We start from the raw sequence: 26,832 nt of genomic DNA, 5'->3' as shown, positions 1-26,832 counted from the left end.
CAATCAAGAATGCTTTTTTTTTAAAGCATAATAAAATCTAACCTCCTAAGAAGGATGGACCCATTTAGGCCTCAATTTAAATATATGTATATGATAAATATGTATAAACATAAATATATCATATATCATTTTATATATGTATGTGTATATACAGAGAAAAGCAATTAATGTAGCCCCATTAAAAGGGAGAAGTGCTCTCAAATGTGGTTTGATAAAGTGTAAGCTACTTGATGCAGGAAATACTTGTACAATGAATATCTAAAAGAGTTTTCTCTATAGTAGGAGGAGGTAGTAATCTATTTAAAGTTTTCAAGAAAAACAACCACACCATCATATTCCATAGATTTGCATGCAAATTAAAATCTATAATTTATCCTGGTGACTGATAGCAAAATCATCATGGTAGTCAATAAAACTTGTATTGCCTTATCCAAATACTCATCAAGTTTTATTTTCACAAACTCTTTATTTCTTTCCTTATGTTGGTTCTTAGAAAGAAGTTAAGATTTTTCCTCTGAAAATTGGATGGTGTTGGAATAGTTCACATTTCAAGAGAATGTTGTAGGAATAGTCCACATTTTAGTCTGGAATTTCATCTATTAATACAAACCCTTGGGTAGAACGGGACCCTGGAAAGGAGATAGAAAAGACAGATCATCTCTTTGAACTTTGGATCTCCTCGCAAAGTACAGTTGATAAGACCAAGTCATTTTATGGAGCTTAAAGTAACCATATAAATGTCAGACTGTGACATTTACTCATTTTCTAGGCAAAACATATAAAGCCTGAATTGACACCTATCACTTATAGAAGTCTCATAGACCAAAAATTTACAAGGCAGAATAAATTCTAAAATTTTATAATTGTGAAAAATCTGGGGAGGGAGAGAAAAACTGAGAAAACTGTAACCAACTGAACCCCATAAATAAAGCAGATGGTCCCTTGAGAGATTAAATAGTACTGTTTTATCCTGGTAAGAAGGAAGAATTGAAAGAAGAAATTTAGTGCTAACTTAGAGTTAATTAGCTTAGTTAGCTTTAGGCAATGGTTTCAAAGGTTAAGACTTGAACCACTTACGAAGAGATGATTAAGATTTGAAGTCAAATGAATGCACTAAAGAAAAATGTAAACATGCAGCCAAAAAAGTGTTAAATTCTTAAGACAGTATTAATTGAAAAACCAGAAAGGAGAAAAATGTGTAACATTATTCTTAGAGCTGTGCTCTTATACAAAAACCTAAATTGATTTTTTTTAAAAATATTTGCTACTTTTAACTAGAACAAAATTAAAGGATTATTTTATTTGAAAATAAACTATATTAGTTAGGAGTAGTTTTGACTGCCAATGACAAAAAACAAAACAAGACAAAATAAGTGTTTTGGACAAGATAAAAGTCTGTTTCTATCTCATCTAAAAGCCCAGAAGTAGGCAGAATGGGGCTGTGATAGTGAGTTCACGGTGTCACCAGAGATCTTTCTGCTCTGCCAACTTCAGTGTGTGGCTTTTACCTCATGCCCAGGATGACTGCTGGAGATCCAGCCATTACATGCACATTCCAGATAACAAGTGTAAGGAAAGTATGCAGAAGCACTCACCCTTTTTCTTTAATGAGGAGTCTCAGAAGTCTCACATAGAATTTCTACTTATAGCTCATTGTCCAAGAGTTAGTCATATCGCAGGCCCCCACACAGCTGTAAGGAAGTCTGGTAAATGTAGTCTTTTTGCAGAGCATGTTGTCTTTCCAAATAAATGTGGGTGTTACTACTAAGAAACAACAGAATGAATAATGGAATAGGCTAACAGCAATCTCTGCTATGTAAAGAAATCTAAAAGACACCAAGGAAAGAAAGCAGGTGGATTTTATGTAGTACGTGTATTCCCTGCATACAGGATATAAGGGCTTCTCTGATAGCTCAGTTGGTAAAGAATTGCCTGCAATGCAGGAGACCCTGGTTCGATTCCTGGATTGGGAAGATCCCATGGAGAAGGGAAAGACTACCCACTCCAGTATTCTAGCCTGGAGAATTCTATGGACTGTATAGTCCATGGGGTTGCAAAGAGTCGGACAGGACTGAGTGACTTTCACTTTCATTCCTAAGGAGCTTCTGAAAGTGTATTATGATCATTATAATTATCATTATTTATATATTGAACCATAATCTGAAAACATGAGTTATCAGAAATATGCTAGTAAATATTTTCTGAATTGAAAAACTATTTTTAAAAATAGTCTATACCTAGTTTGTTTTTATTAGTTTATATAACTTTTCCTTAGGTTTGCTTAACAGTGGGTCTGAATCTCTAAACTGGTCTTCTGAAAAATGGTGAAGAACAAGGTGGCCTTCTGACTCCAGCTTGCCTCATACCTCCCCTCCCCTCCCCAGTTACCATAACCATATATATTTCTCTCTCCACTTCTCTTTCATTTGGGGCGAGATCAGACAGTGTAAAAGGCCATTGGGTGCTTTGAAGTGTGTTCCTGTTATGTGATGAGAAGGGGAAACACCAAGGCCAGTGCTATCTGATGTCCCAGGATCGGCAGCCTCTGCATAGCTTGTCCAGTTCAGAAAACAGAAAAGGTACTGACATTACAGCCATCACAAGAATGGTCCGAGCATAGCAGGAGGACAGTTTCAGAGAGCCAGAGGGGAAGGAATGAAGGATTATGCTATCAACAGAAACTCTCTGTTGAGAGAGAGAGTGCAGGAATCCTGCATTATGAAAAAAGGATTAACTCCCCCCCAACTTTATCACCCTGATATATAAAATATAAAAAGCCTACTGAAATAAGTCAAGGAACCAAACTATATCAGAAATTGCTGAACAATTCTAATGTGTTTTATTTTTACATAGGGAGAAGGAGGGGAAGGAGACTAGGAGAGAGAAAAATTCTAAGAAGTTTCCCCCAGCTTCTGTATTTCACTGCACAAGACTACTTACAGACTATCATGTAATGCTGTAAAATGATAAAATAACAAAACACAAGGCCTCAGAACATTACTTTCTCATTTATCAAGACCTAATAATGATTTTTTAAAACTATCGAGATAGGCTGCAAATATATGGACATCTCTACTGAGAATACTAACCCAAAGGAAGTCCTATTTATCCTTCAAAGCGATATATTTTACAGAAAAATTAAGTTAATCATAGTTAAAAATTAATCCTCTTGTGCAGTACCGTGTTATTTATCCCACTTATTTTGTAATGTCCTGCTTTATATAGGGGACATGATCTCATGAATAACAAGCAACTTAGTTAATTCACCCCCTCATTCTATCATTTACCGATGTCTATATTTACCATATATAGTGGCTAGAAACTGAGAATCCAGAGTCAAGGAGTTTATTTGTTGGAAAAAAAAAGCAATGAGTAAAGAGACATTTAGGATGAGAGAGTGATAAGCTGAGATACACACCGAAAGCATAGTTCTTTAATAGTAGTTCTTTTCTTTTTCTGTTGGGCTGGCTAGAAAATTCTTTCAGGTTTTTCAGTATGCTTGGAAAAACCTGAATGACCTTTTTGGCCAACCCAATATAGGAAAAGTCTAAGAGTCCTTTCCCCTAAACCCTGGCTAGGAGACTGACCTTGGTGTGCTATGATCTTACCCTCTGACCTCCAGCTTCCAACCGGGGTCACCCATGGGGAAACCCAGTGAGGTGGGAGGAAGTGGAGACCAGGGTATTTATTTCGCTGACTCCGTCCCTGCCGGGTCTCTGCGGTTGGCCCAGTCCTCGACTGAGTGCCACAGCTCCTGAAGCGACCTCTCCTACCTGCTGCTTCGGCCACTCTGGTTCCAGTACCAGCTGCTCCCCTCACCCCTTGAGACCCAGAAGTGGTGAGAACCCACACCCACCCCAGCTCTTCGCCACTCGCTACATCCATTCATTGGTGCACTCTAATCCTTACCACACCTCCATTAAGCAGTTCCTTGTGGAAAACTCCCTCGGTTACCCCAGGAGTAAGCCATCTGCTTTCTGCTGGGCCCCTGACTGTTATATTAAGGTTACTTTATGTGCATGAGGTATATTCAAGTGCCTTAAACTTCAGTTTGATTCTTCTCTTGATTAATGATGCCTTTTGATTAATCAGAGCCCCATTTGGCTTTGGTTCAGCATATGGATTGGAGCTCGGTGGATTATTTCTGGATTTAGGAGTTCATTTTGTGTGAAGTCCTTTTAAAAGCTGTGTTAAATCACAAAATCCATAGGCAGCCACCAACGTTAAACATTAAGCTTCACTTCACTTTCGGGGACTCGATTTCTGAAACGCTGAGGTACTTGCAAACGAAGGGGGATTGTGCGGATGACGAGCAGGTGTCCTGCTGACTGGCAGCCTTCGGGACCATTAAGAGGATTATTGTGGAAGGAGAAATGTGCTGGTTAAATAGATTATTTGTGTGCTCGCTTCTCTGGCTGTGCTGACTGACATTTCACTAATCTATTTAGCAGATTGAAGTTCCAGAACAAGGCAAAAGTAAAAAATACCACATTCAACAAAACCAGGTCTGTGAGTAAAATTATGTAATGGGTATATTATAATTTTGATAAATCTGCCTGTTTTTCCCCTTTTAAGTAACCAAAGTCATTCTACTTTTAAGGTTAAGCCAGAATTCTCTTTCTCAGAAGCTCCTCCACGCAGACTGGTCCAATTGGACGACCATCACAGAAACAGAGTGTTTTTACTGTAGAACCCAGTTGGGCTAGGAGAAATGCTTTCCTGAATTTATATATACAAAAGTTCCAAGAAGAACACAAAACTCTAGTGATTTTCTTCTCTACTCCGTGCAGTTTTTTTTTGAAAATGTTCTTTCTAGTTTGTATGTTTTGGTTTCATAGACTTTCTGCAGTGTATTCTGTATAAAACAGCCTTTAAGTTGATAAACTGCTTTTTCAAGCGTTTAGGTCTGCTGTGCAGATAACAATAGCAGTAAATATCATAATAGAAAGCATTAATAAACACTAATGGCCAGACACCATTCAAAGTACTTTTCTGTGGATTAACACATTTATCCTCACCATGATCCTGTATCATTGGTACTGTATCACCATTCCTCAAATCAGTTGAAGAAACTGGAACACAGAGAGGTTAGGTGACTTGCTCCAGGTTGCACAGTTGGTAGAAGGAAGCAGGCAGTCTGATTCCACAGCTGTGTCCTTAACTAACTCTTCCTTTTGAGGTTCATATCTTAGTGGGTGTGAATGAAATAAAGGTGGCCTCTAAGTAGCATTGAATGGAATTCATTATTGGTTCAGCTCCTGTCACAGAGCCTGCTGTGTATATAAAGGTAATTAGTATATAATTACAGTATTTATAAATATATACGGTCCTTCCTTGAGTGGATAAGATCAGAGAAAAATTTTAAACACAGACTAAAAGCAGACTTCTCTCTCTTACATAATAACAGCATTTCTGGCTGCTTACATCAGAGACAGACAGTGAAAACTCCACCAATTACTGGCTATGTGTCTTCAGGCAGATCAAAAAACTGGATGTGTATAAGGGATGCTTGGGGTGCTTATTAAAATGCAAATTCCCACCCCAAAAGATGGATCCAGTAGATCAGCATTTATAGCAAGAATGCCAATGGGAAACACTGCACCAGACTTCTTCTTTATCTTTAAGATAACTTCATCACTTAAATTCATCCATGTCAGCAGCATAGTATGGCATAGAGCTGTGGTTCTCAAACTTGGCTGTATAATGTTATCACCTGAAGAGCTCAAGAAACATGATGGCTGAGCCCCATTCTCAAAGATTCTGATTTATTAACAAATTTTTCTGAGGGGCCTGGCAGTGGGATTTTTTAGCTGCCCAGATGATCTAAAGTACAGCCAGGATTGAAACCATTACTCTAAAAGAGTGGTTCTCAGAGTGGGGTCCCTAGACTGTCAGGGTCAGCATCCCTTGGGAACTTACTAGAAATTTAAATTCTCAGGCCCCAACCATATTGGACCAGAAGCTCTGGGGCTGGGGCCCAGCAATTGTATTGGGCAAGCCCTGCAAATAAGTCTGATGCACGTTTGAGTTCGAGAGCCACTGTCCTAGAACAACAGAGATGCCAGTCAGCATGGATGAACTGCAATGCTAAAGGAGGTGAACCTCTGTGATGCTCTGAGCAGGGCCAGCAGGTTGGAAGGGAGCCTGGTGCCCAACTGTATTGAATTCCAACTTAGTTTAGCCAACCTTTATAGAGAGCTTATCCTGAGCTAGGCACTGTTATAATTGCTTTCCACATATAACTCACAGCAAGCCAGATATTATTATTATCCTTGGTTTGTAGCCAAGGGAACTGAAAACAGAAGAAAGGTTAAGTAACTTGCCCAAGGTCACCCAGCTGGTAAATGACGGAGTTAGTATCCATGCCCAAACACTCTTTGTTATTTAACAAACAAAATTTTGTTGCTGTTGTTCCTTTAACTGCTCTGCCATGAGGCCTCTCTATCAAGACAAATTCCTCATAGGAAAAAAAAAAAGTTGCTCTGTCTGGTGAGCTGCCACACATTTATTTCACCAGGGCCAAAACCCAGTCTCTGTGACTCTGTCTTAGAGATTTTATAAACACTGAAAGTCGACTATTCACTCACTGAAGGTCTGCAGCAACCGTAACTTCTTAAAGTATGTTAAAATGTCTATAATACTTTTTTGTAAAACTTTGTGAGGGATGTGCACTGAAGATTTTGGTGAAGGTAAAAACAGAAAGTCATATGTCTTTAAGAGATGAGGAAAAGACAAGAGAGGCAGGGTTCAAGTGTTACCTGGAGACACCCCAGTGCTTGCAAAGGTGCTCTGGACATGCCTCTTCATACCAGTAGGGGGCGCCCTCAGCAGTAACAGATGTATGCTGCTGCTGCTGCTAAGTCGCTTCAGTCGTGTCCGACTCTGTGCGACCCCATAGACGGCAGCCCACCAGGCTCCCCCGTCCCTGAGATTCTCCAGGCAAGAACACTGGAGTGGGTTGCCAGTTCCTTCTCCAATTCATGAAAGTGAAAAGAGAAAGTGAAGTCGCTCAGTCGTGTCTGACTCTTAGCGACCCCATGGACTGCAGCCTACCAGGCTCCCCCGTCCATGGGATTTTCCAGGCAATAGTACTGGAGTGGGGTGCCACTGATGTATACCTACCCCTGAAACACAGCTGCTACAGAATAAAACCATTTAAAAAAATTATTTATTTACTTGGTTGCGCTGTGTCTTCATTGATGCACGGGGGCTTTCTCTGGTTGTGGTGAGGGGGCTACTCTTCGTTGCGGTGCAGGGGCTTCTCAGTGTGGTGGCTTCTCTTGTGGCGGAGCACAGGCTCTAGGCGCCTGGGCCTCAGTAGTTTCCGCTGGGCGCCAGCTGGAGAACACACGCTCAGTAATTGTGGTTCAGGAGCTTCGGTGCTCTGGGACACGGTGGAATCTTCCTGGATCAGGGGTCGAACAGGTATCCGCTGGCATTGGCAAATGAATTCCTATCCACTCTACCACCAGGGAAATCCAGGGTAAAGCCGTTTAAAACAATCATTGCTTAACAGATATAACCTTTCTGTTGCCTTTTTAATATTAATCTTTGGCTTTTTAACTATTATTGTTGTTATGGAAATTACTTCCTCTCATATGTATTTCTGACCTGTTTACTTTGTAACAGAAAGACCATTCTAGTTTTCTGCCAAGAAAAAGCAAGATTAAGATAGCTGAAGTTGACTGTGGTTTTGGGACCATAAAGGAAGATCTTTGAAGACAAAGTCTAACTTCTTAAAATGGTCTTAAAGGTGATCTTGACCACGAAAGGGCTTGGAAGTTGAAAGTGGGCTTCCTACCACCAATGGAAGAGATGTGAGCCTTCCCATTTTTTTCCTGGATGGACCATATTCATCAAGACTTCAAAACTCTGTTTGTCTCAAGATTAAAAGAAAATGCAAACCAAAGTCATACAGTTTGTTTTTAATGACTTATAAATGACAAATGGCAAATCTGAATCAATTAGTACAAACCTCCTTCTTTTTTCTTCCCCTAAAATATATGTTGTCCTGGCTTCATGAAGCCTTTTATATGTTCTGATATTGCGTGAATGAAAGACCTAATCTAAAACACTACAAATGCATTTGGGGTTAAGATCTGAAGACATGACTCATCAGCTGTGGCTCTAAGAAATGGAATCATTGAAAAAGAAATCTGGACTTCACTGATCCGTCCAAAGCATCAGAACAAGGAGGTGATGAAACACCAATTTGTTTTCTTATGTAACTCTGAGCCTACCAATATGGATGTACTCAAAGTAATAGGCTGCCCCGTGCTCTGTTTCTCCACAGTTGTAGGTACATTCTGTCCTTAGTATACTGAGTTCAGTTCAACAATCATGACGCTATTTTGGATATTTTTATTTTGGAAACCAAGGGGACCCTTCACTCAATATCAAATATCTTAGCTTTAAAATGATGTATACTTTTTCACTAGATTTTTCCTTATCCAGTTTCAGTTCATTGTGGTAACTAATAGAATTATACACAGAATTAATATTGCAATAAGGGAGAGGGACAGAGGAATCAATGTAATCAATAAAGTGTGATATTCTAATGTTCTTTTCTAACTGTGTTGTGTAACTAATTATATAATAAATAGGAATATATTCTAGTGAGTGTACGATTTATTGGTGAAAAAACTCTGTGAATGATTTTTTGAAGTGTAGAATCTATTAAAGCCCTATTATATTTATAAAGCACTGTCTCTAACCATAATTCCTAGGGCCATGAAGTTTCATTTTTATATTTTAGGTGATGGTGGGACATTTTTGCAAGGTGGAATCATCCCAGATCACCCATGGTGAGTGTATTAATGGGCTAAGATACATTTTCCAATTAAAACAGAAGCTTATTCTCTATTTTGCCAATTTAAGAATAGTCAAAAGTCTATTTCTTTTTAATAGCAAATGCCTACACTGTGTAAGGATTTATTGAAGACCTTAGAAATGCGAAGAGAATTTGTATTTGGGGTGAGAAAATGTATATATTAGATGGAACCATATTTAACTGCTGTTGTAGATCAAAAATAGTTGAATGTTAACCCTTTAATGATACGTAGTTGCAAATAATCCAAGACAGCATGGGAGTAGGTGTCCAATGTGTAGTGTGGTCCTGTGTGTCATAGGAAGTTGCGGGGGGTGGTCAAGAAGGCCTGAGGTGAAGAGGGACTTTGAAGAAAGCAGAGTCAAGCAGAGGCAGAGATAGGGGCACGCAGGTAGAAAGAAGCATCGACTCTGGTGGGAGAGCAAGTGCAGTGTCCAGGGAAGGATAAGCAACCCTGCTCTGCGCTAGCGAAGTCTGAGGTTAAGGGAGTGGTTAGGAGATAAGAGGGACCAGCACCTATGCCTACAGGACTGCAGCATCCCTTAGTATAAGTAGAGCAATTTACCCCTGTTTGATGATGGCAAAAACAGAAGCATTGAATTTAATAGTTTTTTTCCCCCAAGACATTGAGATCACCATCAATATCAAAATAGGAGAAGAAAAATACAAGTGATGAAGTGCATTCCATAGTACATACTGTGAAGAATAAATGAACTGAGACAGTGGGAAACAAACTTCCTCAGCAGTTATGCAAGATAAGAAGGAGCTATTAATTAATTAGCTCCTATGGGGGTTACTGGGCCTTCCTTTATCTGGAAGGAATTGGGGGTTTGAATCACTTCTGGATCAAAGCTACTTCATTATTGGGTTAAAAAGCCTGACTTCCAACTGCCAGAGTGACCTTCCCAGCTGCAGGCTCCGAGAGAAGATGGCCAGTGAGACCCCATCACTGCTTGGGGTGAGGTCTTCACCCTCCAGGTGTGATGCTGAGGTAGGACCTTCCCAACAGCACAGCCATCCACCCCAGCAAGACATCCGAAGACATCCTTCGGGGCGTGAGTAATGCAGGTAGGCAATTGCAAAATTCATTCAAGTAACTCCTAAGGGGTGTGGTGTGGCTTTGGAAATCAGCATATGCTTTAATCTGTGGGTTTACAGTCATTAACATCACTTATCTCCATGTCGAGACGTACATATATGTTTCTACCGCTATTCATAGTCCTAAAATAACTGGCACTTTGCCCACAGGCAAACACACTTGAGTCTGAAATTTTCACAAAAATAATTATGGGGGAAAAGGTCAGAGCTGATTCACTGGTGGTTGGGCCCTGAAATCTGAGCCCCGTTGGGACCCATGGAGGGAAGCATGTGTGGGCTTTGTCTGAAGAGCTGATGGACTCGCCAAAGCCACTGATGAGTGTCCGGCTTGCACACATCCCCATGTGGACAATCGGGAAGCAAATTTTGTGTGAAACATGTAGATAAAAAATTGCCTTAAGTTCCCCCTCAGGGTGAATTTAAGAAGAGCTGAGGGATCTTAATTTGTGGAAAACCAAATAGGTTACAAGCCTCAGTGGGGAAATAATGGCCAAAATGATCCTAAAAGGCAGAACGAAAGCAAAGCACGCCGCGGCAGCAACGACGTCTCCAGATGATTTCTGGTCCTCTCTCCTCCTGCCGTGGGTGGACGGTGGTCCACCAGGCAGGCTGAGGGAGGGGCCCGTGTGGGCTCAGGTAGGAGATGGAGTAGAAAGCGCTTCTCTCCTTCATGAGGAAGCTCTTGACCCTGCCATCTGTGATCCCAGGAAAAAAGTCAAGAGAAAGTTATGAACTTTTTTCTGGCTCAAAATAAGACACCACCCCACCCCAAATAAGACATGCTGAATTAACTTACAAAAAGTATGGCTAACTAATAATCCCTCATAAGATGGCTTGAAAAGAAAGTGAAAGTTGCTCGGTCGTGTCCAACTCTTTGTGACCCTGTTATATAGTCCATTGAATTCTCCAGGCCAGAATAGTGGAGTGGGCAGCCTTTCCATTCTCCAGGGGATCTTCCAACCCAGGGATGGAACCCAGGTCTCCCACATTGCAGGTGGATTCTTTACCAGCTGAGCCACAGGGGAAGGCCAAGAATACTGGAGTGTGTAGCCTATCCCTTCTCCAGAGGATTTTCCCGACCCAGGAATTGAACTGGGGTTTCCTGCATTGCAGGCGGATTCTTTACCAACTGAGCTACAAGGGAAGCCATAAGACAGCTTAAGCCTTATCATTGTACTTCCCTCTGCCACCGTATTCACCTATAATTGTTCTGATAAGTTGCTTTGTAATATCTATTTGTTACTATTTTTAAAAAACAAGTCATTTGTATAATAATTTCCCAGATAAAAAAAATTAGTTAGAGCCATAGAAAAAAATAAAAAGTGGGCTTGGTTCTTTGGTCTAGCCCTAGCCCATGTACTTTCCTGTAGGGCAGAGCCTTTGGCTAACCATATGGGCTTTGCTTGTGTAATATCTTGGAAGAGATGAGATGTTCAGTTGATTTAAAGGCACTGACCCTAGTGATTTTGCACTGCTCCTGCACCGAATGTGGTTTCTCTCCCGGAAATGTGGGAACACAGAGTTGGCTGTACTTCCTAATGGGTTTTCCATCTGTCCACAAGAGCACATATTTGATGGGGTCTGCGGTACAGCAGTTGTTTGGGGTGGAGGCGCTCAGAGCAGCAGGCTGAAAAGTGTGAGTTGGCTTTGCTCTGCACATGTGTGCTTTTGTTTGCACTAGAAACTGGTCCCTGCAGAATTTCTGAAGAGCTCCAGTCCTTTGGAATGGGGTCTGGTGAGCAGAGGAAGAGACAATGGAAATCTACTGCCCCTGGATCCTAATCATGAGAAGGTCACAACAAAGATGATGAGCGAGACAAGTGACACGGCAGTTATTAAACATACAGGTTGCAAAAGCCAACAAACTTGAAGATGTATTCTGTTCAAAAATCAATTAATCGCAGAGTTGATTCATGGATTTTGGTTCACACAAGCTGGTGGAGCTTCATGCTTTCCAGGAGCACTAGGCCAACAAGTACACCTCTTTACGCTCAGAGAGAAAGCACATAGACTCCCATCACTCGTATAGCACCACGTTAAGGAAAAAAACAGGAAGACTGTACATAAGAGTTTATTTTTACGTGTTGACTGAACACGTACCACAATGGTTAAACCTAAAATGTTTACTTGTAACTGAATTTATATCCATCATGTATCTAAGTATTAGTTGAAAGTGAAAGTCGCTCAGTCATGTCCGACTCTTTGTGACCCCATGGACTAGTCCATGGAATTCTCCAGGCCAGAATACTGGAATGGGTAGCTTTTCCCTTCTCCAGGGAAATCTTCCCAACCCAGGGATAGAACCCAGGTCTCCTGCATTTCAGGCAGACTCTTTACCAGCTGAGCCACAAGCGAAGCCCAAGAATACTGAAGTGGGTATCCCTTCTCCAGGGGATCTTCCCGACCCAGGAATCCAACTGGGGTCTCCTGCACTGCAAGTGGATTCTTTACCAACTGAGCTGTCAGGGAAACCCAAGTATTAGTTCAGTTCAGTTCAGTCGCTCAGTCGTGTCTGACTGTTTGCAACCCCATGAATCGCAGCACACCAGGCCTCCCTGTCCATCACCAACTCCCGGAGTTCACTCAAACTCACGTCCATTGAGTTGGTGATGCCATCCAGCCATCTCATCCTCTGTCGTCCCCTTCTCCTCCTGCCCCTAATCCCTCCCAGCATCAGGGTCTTTTCCAATGAGTCAGCTCTTCGCATGAGGTGGCCAAAGTATTGGAGTTTCAGCTTTAGCATTCCTTCCAAACAACACCCAGGACTGATCTCGTTTAGAATGGACTGGTTGGATCTCCTTGCAGTCCAAGGGACTCTCAAGAGTCTTCTCCAACACCACAGTTCAAAAGCATCAATTCTTTGGCGCTCAGCTTTCTTCACAGTCCAACTCTCACATCCATACCTGACCACTGGAAAAACCATAGCCTTGACAAGATGGACCTTTGTTGGCAAAGTAATGTCTCTGCTTTTCAATATGCTATCTAGGTTGGTCATAACTTTCCTTCCAAGGAGTAAGCGTCTTTTAATTTCATGGCTGCAATCACTATCTGCAGTGATTTTGGAGCCCCCAAAAATAAAGTCTGACACTGTTTCCACTTTTCCCCATCTATTTCCCATGAAGTGATGGGACCAGATGCCATGATTAGTTTTCTGAATGTTGAGCTTTAAGCCAACTTTTTCACTCTCCTCTTTCACTTTCATCAAGAGGCTTTTTAGTTCCTCTTCACTTTCTGCCAAAAGGGTGGTGTCATCTGCATATCTGAGGTTATTGGTATTTCTCCCGGCAATCTTGATTCCAGCTTGTGCTTCATCCAGCCCAGCGTTTCTCATGATGTACTCTGCATAGAAGTTAAATAAGCAGGGTGACAATATACAGCCTTGATGTACTCCTTTTCCTATTTGGAACCAGTCTGTTATTCCATGTCCAGTTCTAACTGTTGCTTCCTGACCTGCATACAGGTTTCTCAAGAGGCAGGTCAGGTGGTCTGGTATTCCCATCACTTTGGAGAGTATGTATTGATGTTTTCTGCGATAAACAACAGTGTTCTTTGGGCAAGTTCTCACATAATCCTACACCCCAAATAAGATGATCCATCACATGCCTAATAGCTCATATCTCATTACTTAATGATTTTGAGATCTGGTGGTCACAGGCATAACTTCTTATCAAAGAGCCCCAGTAACCCAGGTGCCCAGAGACAGTCTGGGCAAGATAGAGTGATTTAGGCCTAGTGTTGGTACACAGGCTACTCAGAGACCTTTAACCTAGGAAAGGAACTCAGAAGTGATGAGTTGAATTTTTTCTCCTATTTTCTTGAAATCCTTTGCAGTGTTTAACTACCACAAAAGATGAGAGACATGAGAGTGGAGTAGAAGATGACCCCTCTGACCTGAATTCTGAGCTTGCCTCTGCTTCCAGGTAGTAATGTGAGTATAGGCGATTTACCTATATGGCCCTTAGTTTTTTCATCTGTAAAATTGGTTATAAGAACTTACATGTGTGCTGGTTAAGGTGGGAGCTGAACCAAGTGTCCCGGTTCCTATGTGGTTCCAGTTTAAAATTAGCACAGAGAAGACTTTCCAGGAGACCTGGGAGACAGAGCAAGGCAGTGGCCGTTACCTTCTGACAATCAGATACAGTGACATGGAAAGGGTAGTTTCTAGAAGTTTCTGTCCCTCTCCACTCTGTACCAGCTCTTCTTCTTGACCGACAGAGCCCAGGCCCACCACCAATTGCTTGGTGGGGTCTCACAAAGTAGTAGCTGGCTTCACAGAAACAGCAAGTCCCAAAGACCCCCTTCATGGGCCCACTTGCAGCAGGCTTCAAGCCTTACTTGGCTTCTAGAATTCTCAGAGAAACTAGTTTGTGACCTTTGATCTTAGCCTCCAACACCTCCTTCCAGACCTTCACTTCCTGGACTCCTGCCCCAACTGTGTGAGACAGAATGCCTGTAATAAATCCATTATCCCCTCACACAGCCATTCTGCCTCTCTGACCAAACCCACATCTCCCCAGTCACATTTAAAGGCTTGCAAAGCAATGCATTTGCTTAAATCTCTGCAAAAGGTATTCCCTGGCTAACAATCGGTTACTTTACTTTTGGAAGAGAAAGATAATTGGGGTTAGGCACTATATACATTCCCATCACATATATTATTCAATCTAATGTACATGTGAAAACCTGTGTGGTTCTGCCACATGCAGGTTAAGTGCAAAGAAAAATAACAAATTGAGTTTTCAACAAGCAGCCAAGCTCTTTTCTTCTTCCCAGGGGTGTAGCTGTTGTTGTCTTAGTAACTCCGGAAATTCAAGGAGACCTAAGATGTTTACTTTTCAATTAACAAAAGAAGAGAGATCCCTTTTCGAAAGATTTGCTTGCTGCTTCATTTCTAATTGTGTTGGCTGCTGAAGGAAACTCTCTTCCTAGGTTTCAATTTTTTCCCTTAATTTTGTAAATATAATGCCTGGCACACATACGCTATTTATTTATTTTTCCAGTGGTTTAAATGTGTAAACTGTTGGAGAACTGAAATGAACAGAACTCTGGTGTAGATAAATATACGGTATTTAAGTCTAATTCTGTGACTTGCTCTCTCAACGATTATGCCTTGAGAACTCTCAGTGTTAAAATAGCCGAGTCTCGTTAGCCTGGGTGAGAGACTGGAGACAGGGGAAGTCACGCTTTCTGGGAGCATGTCTCCCCCTTATGGTCATTCATCAGTACTACAAAAAACTGGAACACCTGGGAAAAGAACTCAAAACCAAGAAACACCTTTTCCTTTGTAGACATGGTGTGTTTTTAAAACACCTGTCCGTTCCAACACATCTTTTTTCTACAGAGACAACTGGTTACTGGATGGTTTCTGGATCACTTGAGGGTCTTCTGATAAGCATTCTGTCACAAAGTGGTCTTTTCTTAAAAAAATTTGAGATATAGTTGATGTACAATATTATGTAAGCTACAGATGTACAACATAGCGATCCACAAATTTTAAAGGTTTGTACTACATTTATATGGTAAATGTCATTTATAAAATATTGGCTATATACTCTGTATTGTACAATATAAACTTGTAGTTTATTTAACAATGTTTTTGAAAGCTTTTTCTGCATTTTCTAAGACTGAAGAGGAATGTATAATCAAGATGGCCAAAACCCTTCTTTTCTTTAAAAAGAAGAAAACCTCTTAAGAGAAAATCCTACCCCAAGCAAATATTTTTTGTCATTTTTTTTTATTCTTACTCCTGTGGTTGTATCTAACAAAGTGGGTTCTCAGCCCTGTCTGCACATTAGTATTCTCTTTAAAAACTATGGATATTGGGCCATACTTCCTAATAATTCTGACTCGGTCTTGGCCAGGGTGTTGGTATTTTTAAGGCCCTGCAGTGATTGCAACATGCTGCCAGGGCTAAGACCTGCGATGTGTCACTCACTGTGGTGGTGCTAAGGATTTGATGGCAGGGACACAACTCAGTCACCCGCTGACATCCCCATTCCCAGGCCACACATACTGCTGCCTCTGTCTGAATCACTCCACTTGTTCACTGTATAATTAATTCCTCCTCCTCTGCATCTCAGTTAAATATCACTTATTCAAAAGCATTGCTGCTCTTCCATCTAAATTAGGCCCAGCACTGTTTGCCCTCATACAGCATCTCCCTTCTTTTCCTTCGTTAACACTTACCCTAGTTATAATTATAGGTATTCCTCTTGTTGGAACTCTCACAATCAGAACTCAGGACCAAACAGATTTTGCTAATGAGGAAGAAAAGGTAGATTTCCCTGAAGGAAATGGAGTTTAAGCATCAGGGCCGTTGTGTGGGCTGAATAACATTTCCTCCAAAGGTGTCCCTGTCCTAATCCCCAGAATCCGTGACTATGTTAACTTGTGCAGTAAAAAAGAACTTTTCAGATGGGACTAAAATTAAAGATCTTGAAATGGAGGGACTGTTCTGGATTATTCAGATGTACCCAACATGATCCAGAGTCCTTATAAACAGGCAGGAGGGTCAAAGTTATAGAGGATACACAGTTGGCAGCAGAAGTCAGAGAGAAGAAAAGATGCTACACTGCTGCTTTGGAACATGGAAGAGGCCATGAGCCAAGGACTCGAGTGACCTCTAGAAGCTGGAGAAACAAGGAAATGGGTTCTCAGATCCTCCAGGAGGAATACTGTACTTCTCACACTTAGCAGTCGCTACACTTTTTCAGATCAAACAAAAGCAGATCATGAAGATGGAAAGATTCATTTGAACAGAAGTAATGACTAAGGTCTTGGATTGTTTGTTAACCAATTAATAAAAAAGAGGAAATTGTAAGAACATACTGGAGAAATTCTTTGCTGATTTGACACAATTTACTGGCATCAATCAAGACATTATAAACTCAGCACACAACCTCAAGGAGAATATCAATGACAAATTGGTTAATAAATGTCATCAATTCAAAGAATATTTAATATTTATGATAGTCACTGCACAAGAAAATGTGAAATGTCTGAAGTCTTATTCTTATGTGAAAGAGATTTGATAGAGTCTTTCTCAAATTTGACAAAAATCCCAAACATTTACATGACATTTCCAGGACACACTGTTAGTAATGTCCAAGGAATGGATGGACATGAGACCCCCTAGAGGGAAAAGGTGGATTGGCTGAGTGAGTATGCTAAAATTCAGGGGAGAGAGGATCTCTGTGCAGGGTAAGTCTTCTTGGCCACAGGACTGGAGTTGTTGGTAAACTCAGGGAAAAAAGTTGCAGTAAATGTACTTCTCACCACCCACTATCTTTATAGTTTTGGCTAGGCACATGTTGCATTTCGTCTAGGAATTTTAAAAAGTGGGATGTAAATAGTCAAACCCTTTTTGAAAAAACTTAGGTTCATATTTGAAAATTAGAGCAGCCAGTTGCTATTACTAATATATCAATTTGGGTTACAGAGAAGACTTACCTGAAGGCAAGCAACTATTAATTGATGCCTACAGCTCTTGGTAGATCATAGCACCCGGTTCCATCGCTTCATGGCAAATAGATGGGGGAAAAGTGGAAACAGTGGCAGATTTTATTTTTTTGGGCTCCCTAATCACTGCAGATGGTGACTGCAGCCATGAAGTTAAAAGACGCTTGCTTCTTGGAAGGAAAACTATGACAAATCTAGACAGTGTATTAAAAAACAGAGACATCACTTTGCTGATAAAGGTCCATATAGTGAAAGCTATGTTTTTTCTAGTTGTCATGAACAGATGTGAGAGTTGGAACATTAAGAAGGCTGCTGCTGCTGCTGCTAAGTCGCTTCAGTCGTGTCCAACTCTGTGTGACCCCATAGACGGCAGCCCACCAGGCTCCCCCATCCCTGGGATTCTCCAGGCAAGAACACTGGAGTGGGTTGCCAGTTCCTTCTCCAATGCGTGAAAGTGAAAAGTGAAAGGGAAGTCGTTCAGTCGTGTCCAACTCTTCACGGCCCCATGGACTGCAGCCTACCAGGCTCCTCCGTCCATGGGATTTTCCAGGCAAGAGTACTGGAGTGGGGTGAGCACCAAGGAATTGATGCTTTCAAGTTGTGGTGCTGGAGAAGACTCTTGAGAGTCCCTTGGACTGCAAGGAGCTCAAACTGGTGCATCCTACAGGAAATCAACCCCGAATATTCATCAGAAGAACTGATGCTGAAGCTGAAGCTCTAATACTCTGGTCACCTGATTCAAAGAACGGATTCATTGGAAAAGACCCTGATGCTGGGAAAGATTGAAGCAGGGAGGAGAAGGGGGCAGCAGAGGATGAGATGGTTAGACAGCATCACCAACTCGAAAGACATGAATTTGAGCCAACTCTATAGTGGAGGAAGTGGAAGATAGTGGAGGACAGAGATGGCACCCCACTCCAGTGCTGTTGCCCAGAAAATCCCATGGATGGAGGAGCCTGGTAGGCTGCAGTCCATGGGGTCGCACAGAGTCATACACGACTGAGCAACTTCACTTTCACTTTCCACTTTCATGCATTGGAGAAGGAAATGGCAACCCACTCCAGTGTTCTTGCCTGGAGAATCCCATGGACGGAGAAGCCTGGTGGGCTGCAGTCCATGGGGTCGCACAGAGTCGGACACGACTGAGCAACTTCACTTTCACTTTCCACTTTCATGCATTGGAGAAGGAAATGGCAACCCACTCCAGTGTTCTTGCCTGGAGAATCCCATGGACGGAGAAGCCTGGTGGGCTGCAGTCCATGGGGTCGCACAGAGTCAGACACGACTGAAGCGACTTAGCAGCAGTAGCAGCAGCAGAGGAGCTTGGCCTTCTGCAGCGCATGGGGTCACAAGGAGTCCGACTCAACTTAGAGACTGAACAACAACATAGCTCTTGGTAAGACTGTCCTGGTCTGTGAAGCCTTCATTTAGCTGAGGGGTGGGATGTTTGTTTAGAAAAGGCCTTGAGAAGCGCAAAATGCTCCTGGACTCAGATCTATGGAACCTTTCTCAGTTGTCTTCTCTTCTCCCCCGCAGCAGTTTTCTTACTTTGCGTAGTGATTGAGAGCCGGTCGAGCCGCCAGTGCGACTTCCAGCCTCCAGGGGGCGCACCAGCCGCGGCGGAGTGAGGCCTCTCTGGCCAGCTAGGGCCAGCTCGTCTTAGTGGCCAGCCCGTCCCTCCTCTCGGTCCGCTGCCGTCGCCTCTGCCGCGGTCGCCGGGAGGAAGGTGGTGCCGCTGCCACCATTCCTCGACTGACTGGAAGGTACTTGGGTCTCGGCCCGCGGGCAGCCCCGGGATGAAAGCCACTGACACCTCCCCCCGATGGCCCCGAAACACCGGAGGGCCCAGCTTGGGGCCTGGTCTAGGGACCTGAGAGGCTAGGCCGCCCGCGGGGAACCAGACCCGTGGTGACCGGTCTCGGGTCTGTGCTGCCCGGGGGAGCTGGGAGGGCCGGCGCGGGCTCTGGGGGCTGGTTTGAGGGTAACGGCCGCGCGGCGGGCGTGCCGGGGCGGGCGGCCTGGCGGGGCCTCGCGAGGTCGACGGTCCGAGCCGGAGCCCCCACGGCCGGCGTCTCGTCACTCCGCCAGAAAAGGTGCACTGTCTCGGCCTCGGCACGGACAGCATGCGGCCAGTTGCTCGGAACCCGCAGTTCAGGCGTGAAGAGAAGCTGCGGAGATGTGAGCGAACTGTCCCGATATTACATGGCCCCGGGTACCCGGGTTCAAAGACAGGACTGCTCCGTATTAAATGTGCAATGCAGGAGGCAGATCATCTTGCAGTACAGGGCTCTGCCTCGAGAAAATGACATTTATTCTTTAAAACGGCCCACGGTGTTTAGAGTTGGCTACCTAATATAACGAAAGGGGAAAAAAATACGTCATTTAATAGTATCACTTCTCATTCTAAAGAATGGTACCTAGGAGCTTAAAGAGCTCTGCTAGTGGGGCGGGAATTATAGTAAGAGCAGTCTTCAGTGCTTACTATGTGTCATTGTGCTGGATGCTTTAAATCGTATTGTGTCTGTATTTAATCCTTGTAGCAACAGCAGGGGGTACCATTTCCATTTTACAGATAAGGAAACCGAGGCACAGAGTCTAAATTAACTTGTCCAAGGTCAAACAGTTAGTAAAGGATTTAAACCTCATCTCCTTATTACAGTGTCCCTGCTTGTTACCTATACAAACCTATTCCATAAGACTTGTTTACTTATCAGTTTGACTCGTATTAGGTTGGTACAAGAGTAATTGCGATTTTGGCCCGTGAATTTTCAATCATTGTGACTAGGCGCCAACACATGGTTATTAATCAAAATAGAAACCATTACAATCAACATGTTTTTATCAATGAGAAATAAGTTTGTTTATTCCTATAGTGTAAAAATAACGTACTTTGGGATTCCACAAACTCTTGGGAAGCATTTTCTACCTTCTGCTGGTCGTGGAAGCGTTTGCCTGCAACACGTTGTCAAGATGCTTAAAGAAGGGGTAGTCAGTTGGTGAGAGGTCAGGTGAATATGGCAGATGAGGCAAAACGTAGCCCATTTCGTTCAGCTTTTGAAGTGCTGGTTGTGTGGCGTGCGGTGGGGTGTTGTCATGGAGAATGGGGCCCTTTCTGTTGACCGGTGCCAGCCGCAGGTGTTGCAGGTTTCTGTGCATCTCATCGGTTTGTTGAGCATACTTCTGAAGTGTAATGGTTTCACCGGGATTCAGAAAGCTGTATGAATCAGACGTGCAGCAGAACACCAGTGACTATGACCTTTTTCTGGTGCAAGTTTGGTTTTGGGAAGTGCTTTGGAGCTTCTTCTCAGTCGATCCACAGAGCTGGTTGTCACTGGTTGTCGTGTACAGTCGACTTTTCCTTGCATGTCACAGTCCAATGGAGAAATAGTTCATTGTTGTTGAATAAGGGCAAATGACACTTCAGAACAATGCTTTTTTTGATTTGTGGTCAGCTTGTGAGGCACCCACTAACTGAGCTTTTTCACCTTTCCAGTTTGCATCAAATGCCACACAACTGTAAAATGGTCAACGTTGAGTCCTTTGACAACTTCTCGTGTGGTTGTAAGATCAGCTTTGATAATGACTCTCAGTTGGTCTTTGCCCACTTCCGATGGCCAACCAGTATGCTCCTCATCTTCAAGGCTCTCATTTCCTTTGCAGAACTTCTTGAACAACCACTGCACATTTGTAGTTAGAAGTTCCAGGTCTAAATGCCTTGTTGATGTTGCGAGTTGTCTCCCTGCCTCTTTACAACCCATTTTGAACTTGAATAAAAAAAAAAAATCGCTCAAATTTGCATATTGTCTAATGTCATTTACATAGTCTAAAATAAATACAAACAACAAGTAATAAGTCATTAGCAAAAAACATAAAGCAATAAGTGCACGTTAAAATGATGGATAACATAACCACATTTATTTAAGAATGTATTCCAGTGTCATATGGCCAATTTCAAGTGTAAAATTGCAATTACTTTCACACCAACCTAATAGCTTGAACTGATTTCCCTGAGGTTTAATTTTCATGGGTAAATGCAAGTATCCTGTATCAACTCCTTTTTAGCTTAAAAGGGAATTTAATTAGAAAAATGTTTGCTTATTAAGGAGTATAGTGATAATAAAGTTAAGCATAGACTAGGGCCCTCACACTCTGATACATGTGATTTGATTTGAAGTACGGTTGGGTTTATTTGGTTGTTAATGAGCTTCATTACTTTTCATCATTATTTGCATTTTGATAGCATTTTTAGTGAATTCACTTTGGCTTTGCAATATTATGACAGTAATGCTAAAGGGGAATGAAAGATTTGTCCATGTGATGAAGAACCCACCTGTCAGTGCAGGAGACATAAGAGACACGAGTTCAATCCCTGGGTCGGGAAGATCCTCTGGAGTAGGACATGGCAACCCACTCCAGTAATTTTGCCGGAAGAATCCCATGGACAAAGGAGCGTGGCAGGTTCCATAGGGCCCATAGGGTTGCAAAGAGTCAGACATGACTGAAGCAACTTAGCATGCAAGTTAATGTTTTAGAGGATGTAGGAAAGACATTTGAAAGACTGTAGAAAAGAGGAATTAAGAAATTTGGGGCGTGCTATTTAGAGCAAATTGTATTACTATATGGAAGAGAAAGGCATTTCCAGTTCCTGTAAAGTGGTATTTCCCATTGTGGAGAGAAGTTGGATACTATAGTGTGCTAAATCCCTTAGCCTTATCAGGATTTAAGAGTTTGCATATTCAGCACTCCTGTAGCAAACGTATACGGAGTGCCTCCCAGAGCCAAGCATGGTTCTCATCCCTGGAGATGCAAGAGGAACGAAACAAAACAGAATTTTTGTCCTCCTGGAGCTAACATTCCACTGGGAAAAGGTGGGGATGGGGATGATCAATAAAATACTTTTTTAAAATTAAAAAATTAAAAATTAAAATCTATCCAGTCAGGTGGTAATAATTGCTTAGAAGAAAAATGAAGCAGTGAAGGGGGATAGGGAGATCCAGGGAAGGAGCAGAAGCAGTTTTGAAATAAGGAACAGCTTCATAGAGAAGGCTCCTGAGTACAACCTGAAGGGGTCAGAGACAGCCCTGCAGCTGTGTAGGGGTTGGGTGCACCAGGCAAGGGCCCAGGCCCAGAGGCCGCCAGGCTTTTTGGCCAGCAAGGAGGCCAGTGGGTTTGAGCAGAGGCAGGAAGAGTGAGGTAAGCTCTAGAGCTCATCTGTCCTGGTGAAGACCATGGCGTTTCCCCTGAGTGAGGAGGGAGGTGGTTGAGAGGGGAGTGGGGGGACCTGACTTAACAGGTGTAAAAGATCACTCTGACTCCTGTATTCAGAATGGACAGTAGGAGCAAGGATGGAAGCAGGGAGCCCAGTTAGGTTGGGTCAGTATTTGAATGAGAGATGAAGGAGTTTAGACCAAGTGGTAGCAATAATGTAGTAAGAAGCTGCTGTTTTCTAGGTATGGCTGACAGGATTTGCTAATGGATTGGGTGTGGAGTATGAGAGTAAAAGAAGGAAGGATGATGCGAGGCCTTTGGCCTAAGCTAGTGGAGGGATAGAGTTGTCCTTACTGACATGGGGAAGACTTGAGGATGAGAGAGATGGGGAGGTTGGTGGAGCAGCAATCAAGAGTTCAGCTTTAGACGAGTCAGGTTTGAGATGCCTATTGAGGTGATGTTGTATCAGACTGGAGTTGAGTGGAAAGGTCCCAACTCAAAATAGAAATTTAGGAATCATTAGCAAATAGGTAGTATTTCACGCCTTGAGATTATATGAGATCTGGTCTAAAGAAGTAAGGATTGAGCTCTGGGATTTTCTTTCCGTGTTCAGAGGTTGGAACCACAGAGGAGACTGAGAAGGAGAAGTCTTTGATTCGACACATTGTAAGATGAGGACTTTGAAATGAATGTTGTACTTAGCAATGTAGCGGTCACTGGTGTTGATGCAAGAGGACTCTAAGAAGAGTGGGAAGAAAATCTGGTGTGGTTTGAAGAGAGAATCAAGGGAAAGGGATTGGAGTCAGCAAGTATGGACAGCTTTTTAGAGGAGGTTAGCTGTAAACTCTTATTTGAAAGCACTGCAGTTGCCCTCACAGTAAATAATTTTATTTCTAGCTCCACCTATTTAGCAGTCAGACTTGGATCACTTTATCAATGATTGGTGGAAGTAAAATAACTGTACTACTATACTGAAAATGATAATGTGTTATTAACCTCCAAAACCCATACACAGAAAAGCTTGTCCTTTTTTACATAATTCATTTCAGGGCTCAGAAAAGCCCTTTGGTGGAAGATGTTCCTCTGTCACTTATTTTTGTTCTTACCTCAGATTAAAATTAACTTAGAGGTGCTACAAACTGTGCATTTAAAACAAAATACATACTCAAGAAAGTTGAAAACCAGGATTTATTTTGAAATATGTTGTCTTTTTATCTCAACATGAGTTTAGGTCCTTGTTTCTGCCCTCAGTAAATTAATGCCCAAATATAAAATAATCTTCAAGGTATATACTGTATACTAGATTTATACCATCTTTACTGTGGATATAAACTCTTTCCATGGTCTTGTTTTGTGCCTTTTCCATAACAAGTTCAGCTCACAGTTGCATTGTAAAGGTTAAAGGTGCTTAAATAAATTATTTTGAAGTTTAGGATTGTATCTACTGATTGTTTTAATCCATTAGTTTTATCTGGAAGATGATGTGTCCTTCAGTCTACAGATGGAAATCTTTTTAATTTGAGGGAGGTACTTTCTTAAGTTTGTCTTTTGTTGTTTTCTCATTTTTCCCCCTTTGGCAGTTTTTCATGGGTTGGCTCTGTTCTTTAGTTGTCATAATCATTTCACACGTCCTTGTTAACTTTTCTTTTGCAGAGTTTCTTAAGTTAGGCCTTTCCATCACCGATTTGTTTTTTGTAACATTTGTTATGTTCTTTACTGCTTACAGGGACATCCCTGGTGGCTCAAACAGTAAAGAATCTGCCTGCAATGTGGGAGACCAGGGTTCAGTCCCTGGCTTGGGAAGTTTCCCCTGGAGAAGGGAATGGCAACCCACTCCTATATTCTTGCCTGGAGAATCCCACGGACGGAGGAGCCTGGCAGACTGCAGTCCATGGGGTTGCAAAGAGTCATACACAACTGAGTGACTAACACTTTCTCTGCTTACAATTTGAATTTTAAATTTTCTTTAATGTTTTTATCTAATTCATAGTCTTTTTTATAATCCCAGTTTCCATATGGTACTTTTTTTTCCCCATAACCTGAGTTCTTAATTTTTTTTTTTTTTGGTATATTCCTAAGCCAGACTTTTTCTTTTTTTTTTTTCATTTCTTGTAAATAATTTTCAGTGGTATATTTTTCTATGTAGAACTAATGAACCTCTTCTCTTATGCTGCAGGGTTTTTCATTAACTCTATTCATCCTTTAAAAATGGAAGAACTTTTGAGATTGTCACTATAGAAATATCGTACCAAATTTGTTCCATACCATTCTACTAAAGACTTTTTCTAGATTTCTTACAAGGAAAATTAATGAGAATTATATTTTATAAAGGATTGTATTGTGGTGTTTGAAAAAGATTTACCTATTTAAAATTATTTTCGGTATTATTAGAACTTAAATTTATGGTTTATATCTTTGTAATGAAATCCCATTTTCCAAACCAGCATACAGACATAAGAATGATCAACTTACATCTTATGCATAAAGTATATGTAATATATAAATAAAATCAGTGACAAAGGAATAGCTAATTTCCAAATTAAGTAGATGCTTGTTCCTTTTTCCTTTTTTCCAGCTTCAGTTCAGTTCAGTCACTCAGTCATGCCGACTCTTTGCAGCCCCATGAACCGCAGCACGCCAGGCCTCCCTGTCCATCACCAACTCCTGGAGTCTACCCAAACCCATGTCCATCGAGTTGGTGATGCCGTCCAGCCATCTCATCCTCTATCATCCTCTTCTCCTCCTGCCCTCAATCTTTCCCAGCATCAGGGTCTTTTCAAATGAGTCAGCTCTTCACATCAGGTGGCCAAAGTATTGGAGTTTCAGCTTCAACATCAGTCCTTCCAATGAACACCCAGGACTGATCTCCTTTAGGATGGACTGGTTGGACCTCCTTGTAGTCCAAGGGACTCTCAAGAGTCTTCTCCAACAACACAGTTCAAAAGCATCAATTCTTCAGTGCTCAACTTTCTTTATGGTCCAACTCTCACATCTGTACATGACCACTGGAAAAACCATAGCCTTGACTAGACAGACCTTTGTTGACGAAATAATGTCTCTGCTTTTGAATATGCTGTCTAGGTTGGTCATAACTTTCCTTCCAAGGAGTAAGCGTCTTTTAATTTCATGGCTGCAGTCACCATCTGCAGTGATTTTGGAGCCCCAAAAATGAAGTCTGACACTGTTTCCCCATCTATTTGCCGTGAAGTGTGGGCCCAGACGCCATGATCTTCGTTTTCTGAATGTTGAGCTTTAAACCAACTTTTTCACTCTCCTCTTTCACTTTCATCAAGAGGCTCTTGAGTTCTTCTTCACCTTCTGCCATAAGGGTGGTGTCATCTGCATATCTGAGGATATTGATATTTCTCCCGGCAATCTTGATTCCAGCTTGTGCTTCATCCAGCCCAGCATTTCTCATGATGTACTCTACATATAAGTTAAATAAGCAGGGTGACAATATACAGCCTTGACGTACTCCTTTTCCTATTTGGAACCAGTCTGTTGTTCTATGTCCAGTTCTAACTGTTGCTTCCTGACCTGCATACAGGTTTCTCAAGAGGCAGGTCAGGTGCTCTGGTATTCCCATCTCTTTCAGAATTTTCCACAGTTAATTGTGATCCACACAGTCAAAGGCTTTGGCATAGTCAGTAAAGCAGAAATAGATGTTTTTCTGGAACTCTCTTGCTTTTTCCAAGATCCATCGGATGTTGGCAATTTGATCTCTGGTTCCTCTGCCTTCTCTAAAACCAGCTTGAACATCAGGAAGTTCACGGTTCACGTATTGCTGAAGCCTGGCTTGGAGAATTTTGAGCATTATTTTACTGGCATGTGAGATGAGTGCAATTGTGTGGTACTTTGAGCATTCTTTGGCATTGCCTTTCTTTGGGATTGGAATGAAAACTGACCTTTTCCAGTCCTGTGGCCACTGCTGAGCTTTCCAAATGTGCTGGCTTATTGAGTGCAACACTTTCACAGTGTCATCTTTCAGGATCTTTCCAGATTCATTGAAATATTATTGACAAATAAAAATTGTACATAATGTTTATGCAGTCTGATTTTTTAAAAGGCATACAGTGTGATGATTTAATATTTTCATAAATTTGAAATGATTGCCCCCAGGCAAGTTACAATTAATACATCCATCACCTCACATAAGTACCTTTGTGTGCATATGTAATGAGAACACAAGATCTGCTCAGCAAATTTCAAGTACACAATACATACTCTTACCTGTAATCAAC

General features: G+C 41.9%; 2 protein-coding genes across 7 annotated transcripts in view; both read left to right on the top strand.

Annotated features, from left to right (window-relative positions):
- SNX31 (sorting nexin 31) overlaps nucleotides 1-8,678 on the top strand; it is an 81,786-nt gene extending 73,108 nt beyond the window's left edge. For 2 of the 5 annotated variants that reach the window (XM_070383051.1, XM_070383055.1), the window contains 2 exons: nucleotides 4,449-4,505; nucleotides 7,630-8,678. In XM_070383051.1, the coding sequence (XP_070239152.1) occupies nucleotides 4,449-4,505; nucleotides 7,630-7,719 (147 nt within the window). In that variant the 3' untranslated portion in view covers nucleotides 7,720-8,678. The other 3 variants (XM_070383053.1, XM_070383052.1, XM_070383054.1) reach the window with 3 other exon arrangements.
- A 10,313-nt stretch (nucleotides 8,679-18,991) lies between these two features.
- Nucleotides 18,992-26,832, top strand: part of ANKRD46 (ankyrin repeat domain 46) — a 92,458-nt gene continuing 84,617 nt past the window's right edge. For both annotated transcript variants that reach the window (XM_070383050.1, XM_005887008.3), the window contains exon 1: nucleotides 18,992-19,146. The gene's annotated coding sequence lies outside the window, so the exon portion shown is untranslated. The remainder of the gene's footprint in view (nucleotides 19,147-26,832) is intronic.

Source organism: Bos mutus, chromosome 14 (assembly GCF_027580195.1).
Source record: "Bos mutus isolate GX-2022 chromosome 14, NWIPB_WYAK_1.1, whole genome shotgun sequence".
NCBI lineage: Eukaryota > Metazoa > Chordata > Mammalia > Artiodactyla > Bovidae > Bos > Bos mutus.
This window is presented reverse-complemented; position numbering and strand designations above follow the sequence as displayed.